At 45.3% G+C, this 14,071-nt stretch overlaps 1 protein-coding gene across 1 annotated transcript in view; it reads left to right on the forward strand.

Annotated features, from left to right (window-relative positions):
• The window catches only part of CEPT1 (choline/ethanolamine phosphotransferase 1), a 326,348-nt gene that overhangs the window by 298,895 nt on the left and 13,382 nt on the right, over positions 1-14,071 (forward strand). The window contains exon 8 of the mRNA XM_040424136.1: positions 37-162. Within this exon, the coding sequence (XP_040280070.1) occupies positions 37-162 (126 nt within the window). The remainder of the gene's footprint in view (positions 1-36; positions 163-14,071) is intronic.

The raw sequence follows: 14,071 nt of genomic DNA on the forward strand, positions 1-14,071 counted from the left end.
TAATGTCTGTTTATTTTATGTTTGTTTTTCTGATAGGTTGCTCATATGACTAAAAGTGAAATGCATTTGCAAGATACAGCATTTATGGGACCTGCCATGTTATTTTTCAATCAGTATTTTAACAGTTTCATTGATGAATATATAGTACTGTGGATTGCACTTGTAAGTATCTGTTGTTGCTTCAGTACTACTTCTATATTTGTGTGTTTAGACCAACAGGATATTGTTACACTAAATCTGTTATTAAACAAAATGCATCTCTGGCATGCTCAAGATGCTGTTACACAGATTATCAGCAAAGCATAAAAGAACACTTAATTTAAACAAAAATAGAACAACCAACAATACATACCCCCCCCCCCCCCCTTTTTCTTTTCTTTTTTTTAAACTCGCTTTATTGAAAAGTAACAAGCAAGGAATGCAATAAAACAGTCACATTCAAGTGCAATCAATTACACATCACAATGCCTATGTGCAATACAGCAATAAAGGTTGTCCTCTTTAAGTCATTGATGGTCAAGACGTATCAGTAGTGCACTTAGCAGTAAGCATCCATATCAAAAAACGATGACACATGGTTAATTCTCTACATTGAACATTGATCCGGATTACCGTAGCAGATAACAGAACGTAATGAGACAATCAGGTTATAGCATGCAGATGAACTGTCGTGGCAGTCAGAGGAGAGTCACACCAGGGTCCCCATATCTTTTGGTGCTTCTGTGAACATCCTCTACGGGAATACATAATCTTCTCAAAGGGAATTATGTTATTAACAAGGGTCTTCCATTGAGTAATCGTGGGTGGCCTATCCGCCATCCACCTGAGAGCAATAGCTTTCCTTGCTAAAAACAGGGCCTCCCTAATGAAGGTGAGTGTGTAGCGTGGTCTCGAATCCTCATCTAAAATTCCCAAGACGCAAATCTTCGGGCAAACCGCCAAAGTATCTGGGATCAGGGAAGAAATGAGCTCCACTACCCCCCTCCAAAATGATTGAATGTAACTACAGTCCCACATCAGGTGCCAGAAATCCGCGCCCAACTGAGCACATCTATGACATCCGGTGTGTGATCTTCTACCCATTTTATATAACCTAGTAGGGGTGAGGTAACACCTATGCAGAATAAATAACTGAATCAATCTGTTAGTAAGGGACGGGGATACAGTTATCGGAACTTCAAGGGCCTCACTCCACTCACCATCTGTCAATGTGGGTATATTCCCTCTCCATTTACATTCTGCACTCAGTGGAGAAGCTGAAATTTTAAGGTTGAGCAGATGTGTATATAAGGCGGATATCAGTCCCCTCGGTCCCTGTGTTCTGAAGACCCCAATGAGCGGATATAGAGATACTTGTCTTTTAAGATCTCTAATCTGGGCCTGAAGGGCGTGTCTCAACTGCAAATACCTGAAGAAGTGTGGCCTTAAGACACCCGCTTTGGTCTGTAACTGAGTGAAAGAGAACAGAATGCCATTCTCATAAAGATCTTTTAAACAGCAAACACCGTACCCTCTCCATATCCTCTCTCCTTCACAGTGTAGCAAATGTGGAAATAATGGGTTGTTCCATAGTTGTATATCATCTGGTAAATCACTGTATTGCTGCATCTTTGCAGCCCTCCACACCTGATGCGCCAGCTTGTGAATCAATACGAGTGGACCTGTTAGAGATGACGGGCCCTCCAAAACCGGCCACAGGGTGGAGAGGTGCAAATACTCCTGCAAGTAATATTCTGAGTTAGGAAGCACATCCTGGGTCACCCATGGCACCAAGTAGCGCAACTGGCCGGCAAGGAAATACAAGAATAGATCCGGCAGGGCCGCCCCGCCCTCGTCCCAGCTCCTCTGTAAGGATTTCACGGCCAGTTTACGTCTGTTCTTACCCCATATAAATGTTGCCATGAGAGAATGAAGTTTATCGAAGAATTTGCGTGGTATAGGTACACACGCATGTTCCAATAGGTACAAAGCTTTGGGCTGAAGTACCATTTTGATTAGATTTACGCGTCCCATGGTAGACAGCGGTAGGGTATTCCAAGACTTAAATTTATCTACGAAGTATGACACCAAGGGACTCGTGTTTAGGTCATGTGAGGTGGCAGGGTTCTTAGTGATATTGACTCCTAAGTATTTGAATTTGTCAACTACCATTAGATTCTGATATACCGATGGCCACTCTACGGCCCATAGCGGCATTATGGCCGATTTTGCCCAATTTATGCATAGACCAGAGAAGACCCCAAACTGCTCAATCAATGTGATTGCTCGGGGCAAGGTAACCTCCACTGAGTCCATGTACAAAATGAGGTCATCAGCATATAGGCCCAGTCTGTCCTCCCTATTTCCCATAGCTATGCCTTTAAAAACACTATCCTGCCTGATTCGTAATGCTAAATGCTCGATAGCTACCGCAAACAAAAGAGGCGACAGGGGACATCCCTGCCTGGTCCCCCTATATAGTGCAAACGTTGACGATAAAGAGCCATTGATCAGAATGTTCGCGGATGGGGATTTATAAATGATATTGATCCACCTGATGAAACTAGGACCAAAACCAAAACATCCAAGGACATGTTTCAAATAAGGCCATTCTACAGAGTCGAACGCCTTGGCTGTGTCAAGCGCGGCCAACGCCCACAGTCTCCTGTCCGCGCAGCCCAACTGAGCAATAACCTGCGCCCTACGTATGTTGCTGGATGTAGATCTACCAGGGATAAACCCAGATTGATTTTCATGTATAATGGACGATATTACTCTGTTCAATCTGTTTGCCAGAATTTTAGTGAGGATTTTGTAATCTAGATTTAATAACGATATAGGGCGGTACGACCCACACTCTGTAGGGTCTTTGTCAGGTTTTAACAAGACTACAATGGAGGCCTCGTACAACGATTCTGGAAGACCGTCAGCATCCAAGGAGGCATTATACATGCTCAGAAGCTGTGGTGCCAGAATGTCCCTATATTTAGAATACACCTCCAATGGAATCCCGTCTGGCCCGGGGGCTTTGCCTAAATTAAGTCCCGCTATCGCCTCCTCTACCTCCTCCAGGGTGAATTCCCCATCCAGCAGTTCCCTATCCAAAGCAGATAGTTGCGGATGGGAAACCTCCTGAAGGTAGTCCTCTAGTACCTGTGTGGTATACTGAGCACGAGAGCCATACAGGTCCTGGTAGAATTCCTTGAACCGATCCAGGATACCCTCAGGCTTAGACACCACCTCCCCTTCCCTGTCGCTAATGCGTAATATCGGCGGAGACATGTTGTTCCTCCTCACTACCTGCGCCAGCACCTTCCCCACCCTGCTGCCTTGTTCAAAGGTTTGTTGCTGCATGAAAAGCATCCTGCGATCACTTTTTTCTTGCAAATGGTTCATGTACTGTCTACCCTTCATCATCCAATCTCTCCTATTCTCTTCAGTGGGGTCTGAGACATATGCAGATTCTGCATTCCTGCACTGCGTGCCCAAGTCCTCCTCCTTACGGCGAGTGAATTTCTTAATGTAAGAGATGGATGACTTAAGGCACCCACGCAGGAAGGCTTTCAGAGTCTCCCACAACAGGGCCGGATGAGCGTCAGCTGAGTTAACAGCAAGGAATGAATGGAATTGGTCAGGTATCCTATCATTCAGGGACATTAAAGATAACCAGAACGGGTGTATGCGTTGTTTGGGCACACGGACAGCACAGTAGGGATCAGTGATTGAGGCCATTATAGGTGCATGGTCAGATAAACCCTGGGATCCGTAATGTATCTCTCGAGTAGCCATGAAGGTGCCAGGGGTGCCCAGGAGGTAGTCAATCCTAGATAAGGCTCCTCTAGAAGGAGTGAAGCAAGAAAATTCAATTCTGTCTGGGTACCTCTCCCTCCAAATGTCCAACCACCCAAGCTCATCTAACAGGCGAGCCAAGGCAGTTTTACCCGATGTCCGTCTACAGGAGTCACTGGACGGGCTGCAAAACCTATCCTTCACAACGTCCAAGGTCAAGTTGAGGTCCCCCATGCCAAGTACCCCGGCTGACGGGAATTGTGCTGCAAATCCTGCCGCAGCCTGCAGCAGGGAAAGATTGGCAGGGGGGGGATTGTACATATTTAGAATCACATAAGGCATACCATTAATGTGGGCGTATACAAAAACAAACTTCCCCTCAGGGTCAACAGACGTGTGATGAGGTTCCCATCTGACCGCCCTGTGGATCAATAATGACACCCCTTTAGAATACGAGTTGCCATATGCACTTTCCACCCACTGAACCCATGGTTTCCTAACTCTCCCTCCTGTGTCTGTGGTGAGGTGCGTCTCCTGCAGACCCAAGATATGCGGCGCGAAACTGCGGATATGTGAAAACACAGCCATTTGTTTCCTAGGTCCGCCTAAACCTCTGACGTTCCAGGACATCACTCTTAAACCCGCCATGATAAACACCAGGTAAAGACACAAGGATAATCACCCCTCTCCTGGGGTTCACCATGGCAGGAATAATGTGCACTGTATAGGACTCTCACATCTTGCTTGTTAGACATTGCATCAATAACGAAAAACATTGCAAATACACTAAACCACCCCAACAGGGGGTAAACATAATCACATCCATGTGAACAAGTGGCCATGTGTTTGGGGGACCTGCACGGTGTATATAGGTGGAAACCCACTGCAGGTGGAGTAGCTGACTCCCCCCATTTGAAGTTATATCTGCTGATTACATGAATACTTGGCATGAGGAACTGCCCGCAATTAACCCTCAATGACCCTGAGGCCAATTATCAACATGAATTAATACTTTACCCAACTCTGACTTGGAGCAGCGTTGGAAAACAGAAGCATAGGGGAAAAAATAAAGTAAAAGTCATGAATAGGTATAGAGGGCAAGCAGGGTCCACGCAGCAACTTTTTCATCTCTCAGGCATGTCCATGAATAGCTTCAGATGCAGGCCAGATCATCTGGGAGGGGAACGTCGGTGTCTCCCAGCCATCCAGTCCTCCGCTTCGGCAGGATTAGAGAAGAAAAGTGACTTGTCGCCATCTACAACTCTCAGGCGAGCAGGATACGCCATGGAATACTTGAGGTTCAGCTCCCGGAGGCGTCTCTTGATAGAGACAAAGGTAGCACGTTTCTTTTGAAGGTCAGCAGAAAAATCCGGATACAGTGAAATGTTCGCAGAGCCTAGTGATATCTTCTGTGCGACCCTGGCCTGTGCCAGAATGAGATCTCTGTCCCGCCAGTTTAACATGCGAGCTAGTAGAGGTCTTGGGGGGGCACCAGGAGGCAACGGCCTGGCAGGTACCCGGTGCGCCCTTTCCACCGTGTACGCAGCTGAGAAAGCAGCATTGGGGAATATCTCTTTGAACCATCCCTCCAGGAAGACTGCTGGATCTGGGCCCTCGGCCCGCTCAGGCATGCCAATGATGCGCACATTATTGCGCCGCGCACGGTTCTCGAGGTCGTCACATTTCTGGCGAAATAGCTCCACAGACGCCTCCACTGCAGTAATTCTTGCCGGTAAGGGATTGGTTAGATCCTCCAGGTCTGATACCCTGGTCTCGGTCACTCGGACCCGCTCGCGCAGCTGCTGTACATCTTGGCGTAATAGGCCCAAATCCACCCTTACCTCATCTATCTTCCCGGTCAGGGAGACTTGGCACCCAGTAATGGCTGCCATGAGTTGCTGGTGAGAGGCTTGCAGGGTGAATTCAGGTTCAGCCTCCGCCTCGGTGAGTGGCTGTTGTGACGACTGGTTCCTGGTACTGGCCGCACGTGTCGGAGACGAAGCTGCGGCGCCATGCTGGGAGTCCTGCCTGGCAAACTCCTTTAGTCGCTCCGCCGCCAACTGTGCCTTGCTGGGACTCATGTCAGAGGTAGAGCGCTGGCTGCTGGCTTAGGTAAGCTCGATGGGGCAAATTTCAGCAGATGTGGGGATCAGGATGGCTCAGGATAGTTGGCGGGAGCCGGAGCTTCACTCAGATGCGGCCGTCCATTACGGCAGTTGGCCACGCCCCCCCCCCTTTTCTTTTCTTGCGCTGGTTTTGTCCAATATCAGAATTGCACACCATGACATATAAATTTGAAAAATAGTGTATTTTTCTCTCAGGCTGCAGCAATATTCTCTCCTCCCTTTCCCCCTTCTCATGCTAGTGCACACGAGACAAGAAGTTTAGGAGGAGGGAGCTGGGATAAGGCTGCATAATTTGTTAGTTACACAGTAAACATAGCCATTTTCTGAAAAGGAATCTCCTAGTTACCTATAGTATAAAATAAATGTTGTAATGTTTACTGCGTGTGTACTAGTGCTGAGATCCAGGCCGTAGTGAATGACAGACAATGTTATTACCGCTACAAGGGCATAACTAATGTAAGGGAGCAGCACTACAGTGAAGAGGGAACAAAGTGGGCAGAACTACTGTGAGAGGGGCACGAAGAGGGACTTCTACTGTTGGGGGCACAAAGGAGGCATAACTACTGTGGGGGTACACTAAGAGGCATGAATGTTTTAAATGGGTCATTCAAAGGGCATAACTTCTGTGTGGGGACCAGAGATTACAATAACCCTTGTACAAGTGTCATAGACGCCTGTAAGGGCAATTTTACAGACTAAAAAATGTCTAATGTGCATGTGTACAAACAATAATGCCTTTGCCATTTATGAGCTCTCTTAGCACTGTTAAAGGCACAGGCAGCACAGCAATGTGGCTGGTGCCTGAAAGATCCAATAACAAAGCTCCATACAGTACGGAGCTTTGTTATTAGTAAGGTGGCTGCTGATCTGGCTGTTTTGGTTTGATGCTGGACTATTCAGCGCACCCCTCACATCACCCTTCCTCCACGTGCTGAACACTTATAGTAGCGCTTTTCATTTTATTCTTTATTGTGGATCAACTAATTTTATGAAAAAGCGGGAGCATGCGCCACCCCTGCACCAATGTCGGCTGGTGACATGTCAGAGAGAGAGCATGGCAGGAACGAAGCCTCTGCTGGGCAACCTGAAAGGTTGGTGGAGCGACGTCCATGAGGAAATGGCAAGCATGTGCCCAAGTGATGTAAGATCACAAGTCCCAGCGTGCCCTGGGTGTTCAGTGTCGAGGTGTTTGTATTTAGCGCACTACACAGGGATCACTGAAAGAGAGGACTGTAACATGAGAAGGTGCTTATTGATCCCCTGAGACTAATACATACTGGAATTACCCAGGGGTTCGGAGGTGATAAGTGACACTGCCAACCTCCAATGTCAGTTACACAACATTATTAGTGCTATATTTAGCCTTAGCCACCATTTAGGAGTGAATAACAGGGGTTTACAATGTCCACATAAGAGTCTGCCCCCCTTCACATTGACCTATGGCTAGAGAGTTTACCCCCATAAACATTGCTGGCCCAGGAAATGCTTCCTTTATGTTCTGCTGGGGTCTAGGAGGGCTTCTATTTTTAGGAAGGTTCTAGAAAACCAAGTAGGATTGGCAAATAGGCAATAGATTGTCCAATATATAATGATGGCCATATTGTCCCCATTGGGCCTCATGCACATGACTGTATCCATTTTGAGGGCTGCAAATTGTGGATCTGCAAAATATGGCCATCCGTGTGCTATCTGCATCTCTGTGCAGCAAAAGATAGAGCATATTCTATTCTGGCGGACCCATTGAAGTCAACGGGTGCGCCAAAATATTTAGATTGCACCGCAAAACTGATACGGGCATGTGCATAGTGACAGCCATAGTGCTCACAGATATGAAGTACAGAGAAGTCAGATAAACTATATAGCGCCACAGTCCGGTATATTGTGTATGAGACTGTACTTTATCACTTGGCTATAACTGCCTCTTGTGCATACACTCCAGACCCCGCCCAGGGGCTTTTTAACCCAAGCAAGGGGTCAGCAACCTTCAGCCCTCCAGCTGTTGTGAAACTACAATTTCTAGCATGCTCCTTTAAATTCTATAAGAGTACTTAGAAGAGCAGATCAAGTATGCCTGCTGGGAGTTCTAGTTTCACAACGGCTGGAGTGCTGGAGTGCTGGAGGTTGCCTGCCCTAGCCAGTATCACAGAGTCACACACTGCCATCAGAACGCTGCCTCCAGTCTTCCACTCTGTTTTTGCCTTCCAGAGTGCTGCTCCCAATTGCCACCACTGCTCCCTACCACAACAACAGACTTCCCGATTCAATTCTTACTGTGTTGAATTTTGCACACTCTACTGCTTTGGTCCCTGTCTGACTGATTTGGTGCTTCAAGAAAAGTAGGGATTCAGTCTTGTTATGTGAGATAAATTTGATATTGTCCAAATTTGCTATTTACGCATGGAGAACAGTTCTAGATAAGAGGTTGCAGGGAAACCATTACTACTCTAAATATTATGTAGCCCTACATATGATTTATTTAAATTACTGAAATTTTCTAAGTATGCATAACTACTGTGTGGGGCATGACTGCTGTGAATGGGGCACTAAGAGGGCATTTTGCTGTAAAGGGGGCATAACTACTATGTGGTGGCTCTAAGGATATATAGCTACTATGAATAGAGCACTAAGGGAGCATTCTACTGTAGAAGGGTACTACGGGGTCATACAGGGACTGGGGAGGAATATTGTAAACCAAACTGTAACCCTAGCCAGGGGGTGGCTTCTAGTTATGCCCCTGGTACTAGTAGTGCCAAGTAGTGTTAACACAGCTTATTGAGGTTTGTGTACAGTTCTACAGGGAAAGTCACTCAACTTTTCTAGCTAATCTGCCTAGTTATGCTTTGATAATGTTGCCCTTCACTGCATAATTGGGCAGATTTGCCTTTCGGCACCTTCAGAAAACTAGCTAGCATGTGGAGTCCGAACTACGTAAATACAGTAGGACAATATATGCTCACTGTTGTCCTGATACTATATTTATGAATGTACAGTCGTGGCCAAAAGTTTGGAGAATTACATAAATATTGGAAATTGGAAAAGTTGCTGCTTAAGTTTTTATAATAGCAATTTGCATATACTACAGAATGTTATGAAGAGTGATCAGATGAATTGCATAGTCCTTCTTTGCCATGAACATTAACTTAATCCCAAAAAAAACTTTCCACTGCATTTCATTGCTGTCATTAAAGGACCTGCTGAGATCATTTCAGTAATCGTCTTGTTAACTCAGGTGAGAATGTTGACAAGCACAAGGCTGGAGATCATTATGTCAGGCTGATTGGGTTAAAATGGCAGACTTGACATGTTAAAAAGAGGGTCATGCTTGAAATCATTGTTCTTCCATTGTTAACCATGGTGACCTGCAAAGAAACGCATGCAGCCATCATTGCGTTGCATAAAAATGGCTTCACAGGCAAGGATATTGTGGCTACTAAGATTGCACCTCAATCAACAATTAATAGGATCATCAAGAACTTCAAGGAAGGAGGTTCAATTCTTGTTAAGAAGGCTTCAGGGCATTCAAGAATGTTCAGCAAGCGCCGGGATCGTCTCCTAAAGAGGATTCAGCTGCGGGATCGGAGTGCCACCAGTGCAGAGCTTGCTCAGGAATGGCAGCAGGCAGGTGTGAGCGCATCTGCACGCACAGTGAGGCGAAGACTTTTGGAAGATGGCCTGGTGTCAAGAAGGGCAGCAAAGAAGCCACTTCTCTCCAAAAAAAAACATCAGGACAGATTGATCTTCTGCAGAAAGTATGGTGAATGGACTGCTGAGGACTGGGGCAAAGTCATATTCTCCGATGAAGCCTCTTTCCGATTGTTTGGGGCATCTGGAAAAAGGCTTGTCCGGAGAAGAAAAGGTGAGCACTACCATCAGTCCTGTGTCATGCCAACAGTAAAGCATCCTGAGACCATTCATGTGTGGGGTTGCTTCTCATCCAAGGGAGTGGGCTCACTCACAATTTTGCCCAAAAACACAGCCATGAATAAAGAATGGTACCAAAACACGCTCCAACAGCAACTTCTTCCAACAACAGTTTGGTGAAGAACAATGAATTTTCCAGCACGATGGAGCATCGTGCCATAAGGCAAAAGTGATAACTAAGTGGCTCGGGGACCAAAACGTTGACATTTTGGGTCCATGGCCTGGAAACTCCCCAGATCTTAATCCCATTGAGAACTTGTGGTCAATCCTCAAGAGGCGGGTGGACAAACAAAAACCCACTAATTCTGACAAACTCCTAGAAGTGATTATGAAAGAATGGGTTGCGATCAGTCAGGAATTGGCCCAGAAGTTGATTGAGAGCATGCCCAGTCGAATTGCAGAGGTCCTGAAAAAGAAGGGCCAACACTGCAAATACTGACTCTTTGCATAAATGTCATGTAATTGTCGATAAAAGCCTTTGAAACATATGAAGTGCGTGTAATTATATTTCACTACATCACAGAAACAACTGAAATAAAGATCTAAAAGCAGTTTAGCAGCAAACTTTGTGAAAACTAATATTTGTGTCATTCTCAAAACTTTTGGCCACGACTGTAGTGTGTACAGAATGTACACTGCTCAAAAAAATAAAGGGAACACAAAAATAACACATCCTAGATCTGAGTTAAATATTCTTCTGAAATACTTTGTTCTTTACATAGTTGAATGTGCTGACAACAAAATCACACAAAAATAAAAAAATGGAAATCAAAATTTTTGGACCCATGGAGGTCTGGATTTGGAGTCACACTCAAAATTAAAGTGGAAAAACACACTACAGGCTGATCAAACTTTGATGTAATGTCCTTAAAACAAGTCAAAATGAGGCTCAGTAGTGTGTGTGGCCTCCACGTGCCTGTATGACCTCCCTACAACACCTCTGCATGCTCCTGATGAGGTGGCGGACGGTCTCCTGAGGGATCTCCTCCCAGACCTGGACTAAAGCATCTGCCAACTCCTGGACAGTCTGTGGTGCAACGTGACGTTGGTGGATAGAGCGAGACATGATGTCCCAGATGTGCTCAATTGGATTCAGGTCTGGGGAACTGGCGGGCCAGTCCATAGTATCAATGCCTTCGTCTTGCAGGAACTGCTGACACACTCCAGCCACATGAGGTCTAGCATTGTCTTGCATTAGGAGGAACCCAGGGCCAACCGCATCAGCATATGGTCTCACAAGGGGTCTGAGGATCTCATCTCGGTACCTAATGGCAGTCAGGCTACCTCTGGCAAGCACATGGAGGGCTGTGCGGCCCTCCAAAGAAATGCCACCCCACACCATTACTGACCCAATGCCAAACCGGTCATGCTGGAGGATGTTGCAGGCAGAAGAACGTTCTCCACGGCGTCTCCAGACTCTGTCACGTCTGTCATATGTGCTCAGTGTGAACCTGCTTTCATCTGTGAAGAGCACAGAGCATTTGCCAATCTTGGTGTTCTCTGGCAAATGCCAAACGTCCTGCACGGTGTTGGGCTGTAAGCACAACCCCCACCTGTGGACGTCGGGCCCTCATATCACCCTCATGGAGTCTGTTTCTGACCGTTTGAGCAGACACATGCACATTTGTGGCCTGCTGGAGGTCATTTTGCAGGGCTCTGGCAGTGCTCCTCCTGTTCCTCCTTGCACAAAGGCGGAGGTAGCGGTCCTGCTGCTGGGTTGTTGCCCTCCTACGGCCTCCTCCACGTCTCCTGATGTACTGGCCTGTCTCCTGGTAGCGCCTCCATGCTCTGGACACTACGCTGACATACACAGCAAACCTTCTTGCCACAGCTCGCATTGATGTGCCACCCTGGATAAGCTGCACTACCTGAGCCACTTGTGTGGGTTGTAGACTCCGTCTCATGCTACCACTAGAGTGAAAGCACCGCCAGCATTCAAAAGTGACCAAAACATCAGCCAGGAAGCATAGGAACTGAGAAGTGGTCTGTGGTCATCACCTGCAGAACCACTCCTTTATTGGGGGTGTCTTGCTAATTGCCTATAATTTCCACCTGTTGTCTATCCCATTTGCACAACAGCATGTGAAATTGATTGTCACTCAGTGTTGCTTCCTAAGTGGACAGTTTGATTTCACAGAAGTGTGATTGACTTGGAGTTGCATTGTGTTGTTTTAAGTGTTCCCTTTATTTTTTTGACCAGTGTATATTCTTTGCTTCCTCTTTTTGTTGATTCAATTTGAACCAAGCTGTCAATTGAGTATCACGGTTTAAAGATCTCTGTACCGCTGTGGTAATGTCATTTGGGTTGAAAAAAACTGATTGTTCTTCAGGCAGATGCACTGCTAATCTATGGATGGTATGGGATTGATAATGCATTTCAAACCCATGCAAAACGCCATGCTGCTTCTGGAGCACTGACATACCTAGAATTAATAAAGGTGTTTATTTCATCATGATTCAAAGTACCTTGTTCTTGAATGACAACATTTGCACAATCATGACCTTTGTACACATATTTAAAAAGGTATTTTTTACACTTTTCACTGATGCACAAACATCCACATTAATGTGGCAATTGTACTTCAATGCTAAGTAAGGATTATATGGTACAACCCAAGAATTATCAATATTCTTTCCATTAAGAATTCTAGTTTGGCCTGTATTTCTTCTCTTGTACTTTGGATAGCCATTGCTTTTAGCAATAGTTTTTTGTTGGAATTCCTTTGGAAAATCCTTAAAGCATTTGTCATTTGTCATACATGGAGAATTAGGATTGAGTGCTCCACATGGTCCATGAATCATATGATTTGTTACAATTGCATGTAAGTGAGGAGTGATTTTCAATGTTAGGGATTTCAGCAGAGACAATTTTATCTATCAGTTCTTCATTTTTTGGTTTACAGCTTTCTTTAAGAATGAGAAGTATGTGAGCCTGTGGTAAACCTCTCTTTTGAAATTCTATCAAGTAGACCATTGCTTTTGGGACTCCAAAAATATATGTTTTTTTACTGATGTCATAAATTAGAGCTTTGAGTTTTAGATTAAATACTCTTGCAACTAAATGTGGTTGTCCATCAACAGTTTGTCCATGTTGTAGGTTATCTACAATCTCTTCCCATTTGGGATTGCATGTCATTGTAATAAAAAGATCTGGCTTTCCATATTTTCTGACAATTGCCATAGCATCTTGATAATTTTGTTGCATGTTTCTGGGGCTCCCTGCAAATGAAGAAGGCAAAATATACATTTTTCCAGGACTCAGGCCTGCTTCATTGGCTTCATTAAACAAATGATCCATTAATCCAGAGTATTTTTCAACACGCAATTTAGACTGATTTTGACGTATATAATTGAGTCTGTTGGCTTCTGTTTTTACAAATGCATCAACTATATATTGCTGTGTAAGGCGGCCTGCATTTAAAAAGGGATTAAAATCCTCTCTAATGGAAAGACTGTAACCGTAGTATTGCATTTGAGTGACTCTACCTCTAGGATTGTGAGACTGGTTTGGTAAATTTAATAAAGCTTGTGGTCGGTTTTGCAATGGAATGTCAATTCCCCAGCTTTGATCCCCATAGGGGAATAACAATGGGTAAACCATGGGTTCCAAATTAGGATCAAGGACACTAATTCTTTTTTTATTTTTTTATTTGTATAATCTTCACTTGGTTTGCAGTGTATAAGAAGATCTCTTTCAAGTGGTGGTTCTCCATCATCATTTTGAAAAATAAAAGCAACCTCATTATATTTTGGTGCGTTATAGCGCCTTTGGTCATTTTTGCGATCTTGTACTATTGTCATGGACACTTCCTTAACCACCTCCGGACCGCCTAACGCAGGATCGCGTTCCGGAGGTGGCAGCCCTGCGCAGAGTCACGCATATATGCGTCATCTCGCGATGGCTGAGATTTCCTGCTCACAGGAACGGAAGGTAAGAGAGTTGATCTCCAGCCTGCCAGCGGCGATCGTTCGCTGGCAGGCTGGAGATGTGTTTTTTTTAACCCCTAACAGGTATATTAGACGCTGTTTTGATAACAGCGTCTAATATACCTGCTACCTGGTCCTCTGGTGGTCCCATTTGTTTGGATCGACCACTAGAGGACACAGGTAGCTCAGTAAAGTCCCACCAAGCACCACTACACTACACCACACTCCCCCCCCCCGTCACTTATTAACCCCTTATTAGCCCCTGATCACCCCATATAGACTCCCTGATCACCCCCCTGTCATTGATTACCCCCCTGTCATTGATCACC

The sequence above is a fragment of the Bufo bufo genome, chromosome 3 (genome assembly GCF_905171765.1).
Source record: "Bufo bufo chromosome 3, aBufBuf1.1, whole genome shotgun sequence".
Classification (NCBI taxonomy): Eukaryota; Metazoa; Chordata; class Amphibia; order Anura; family Bufonidae; genus Bufo; species Bufo bufo.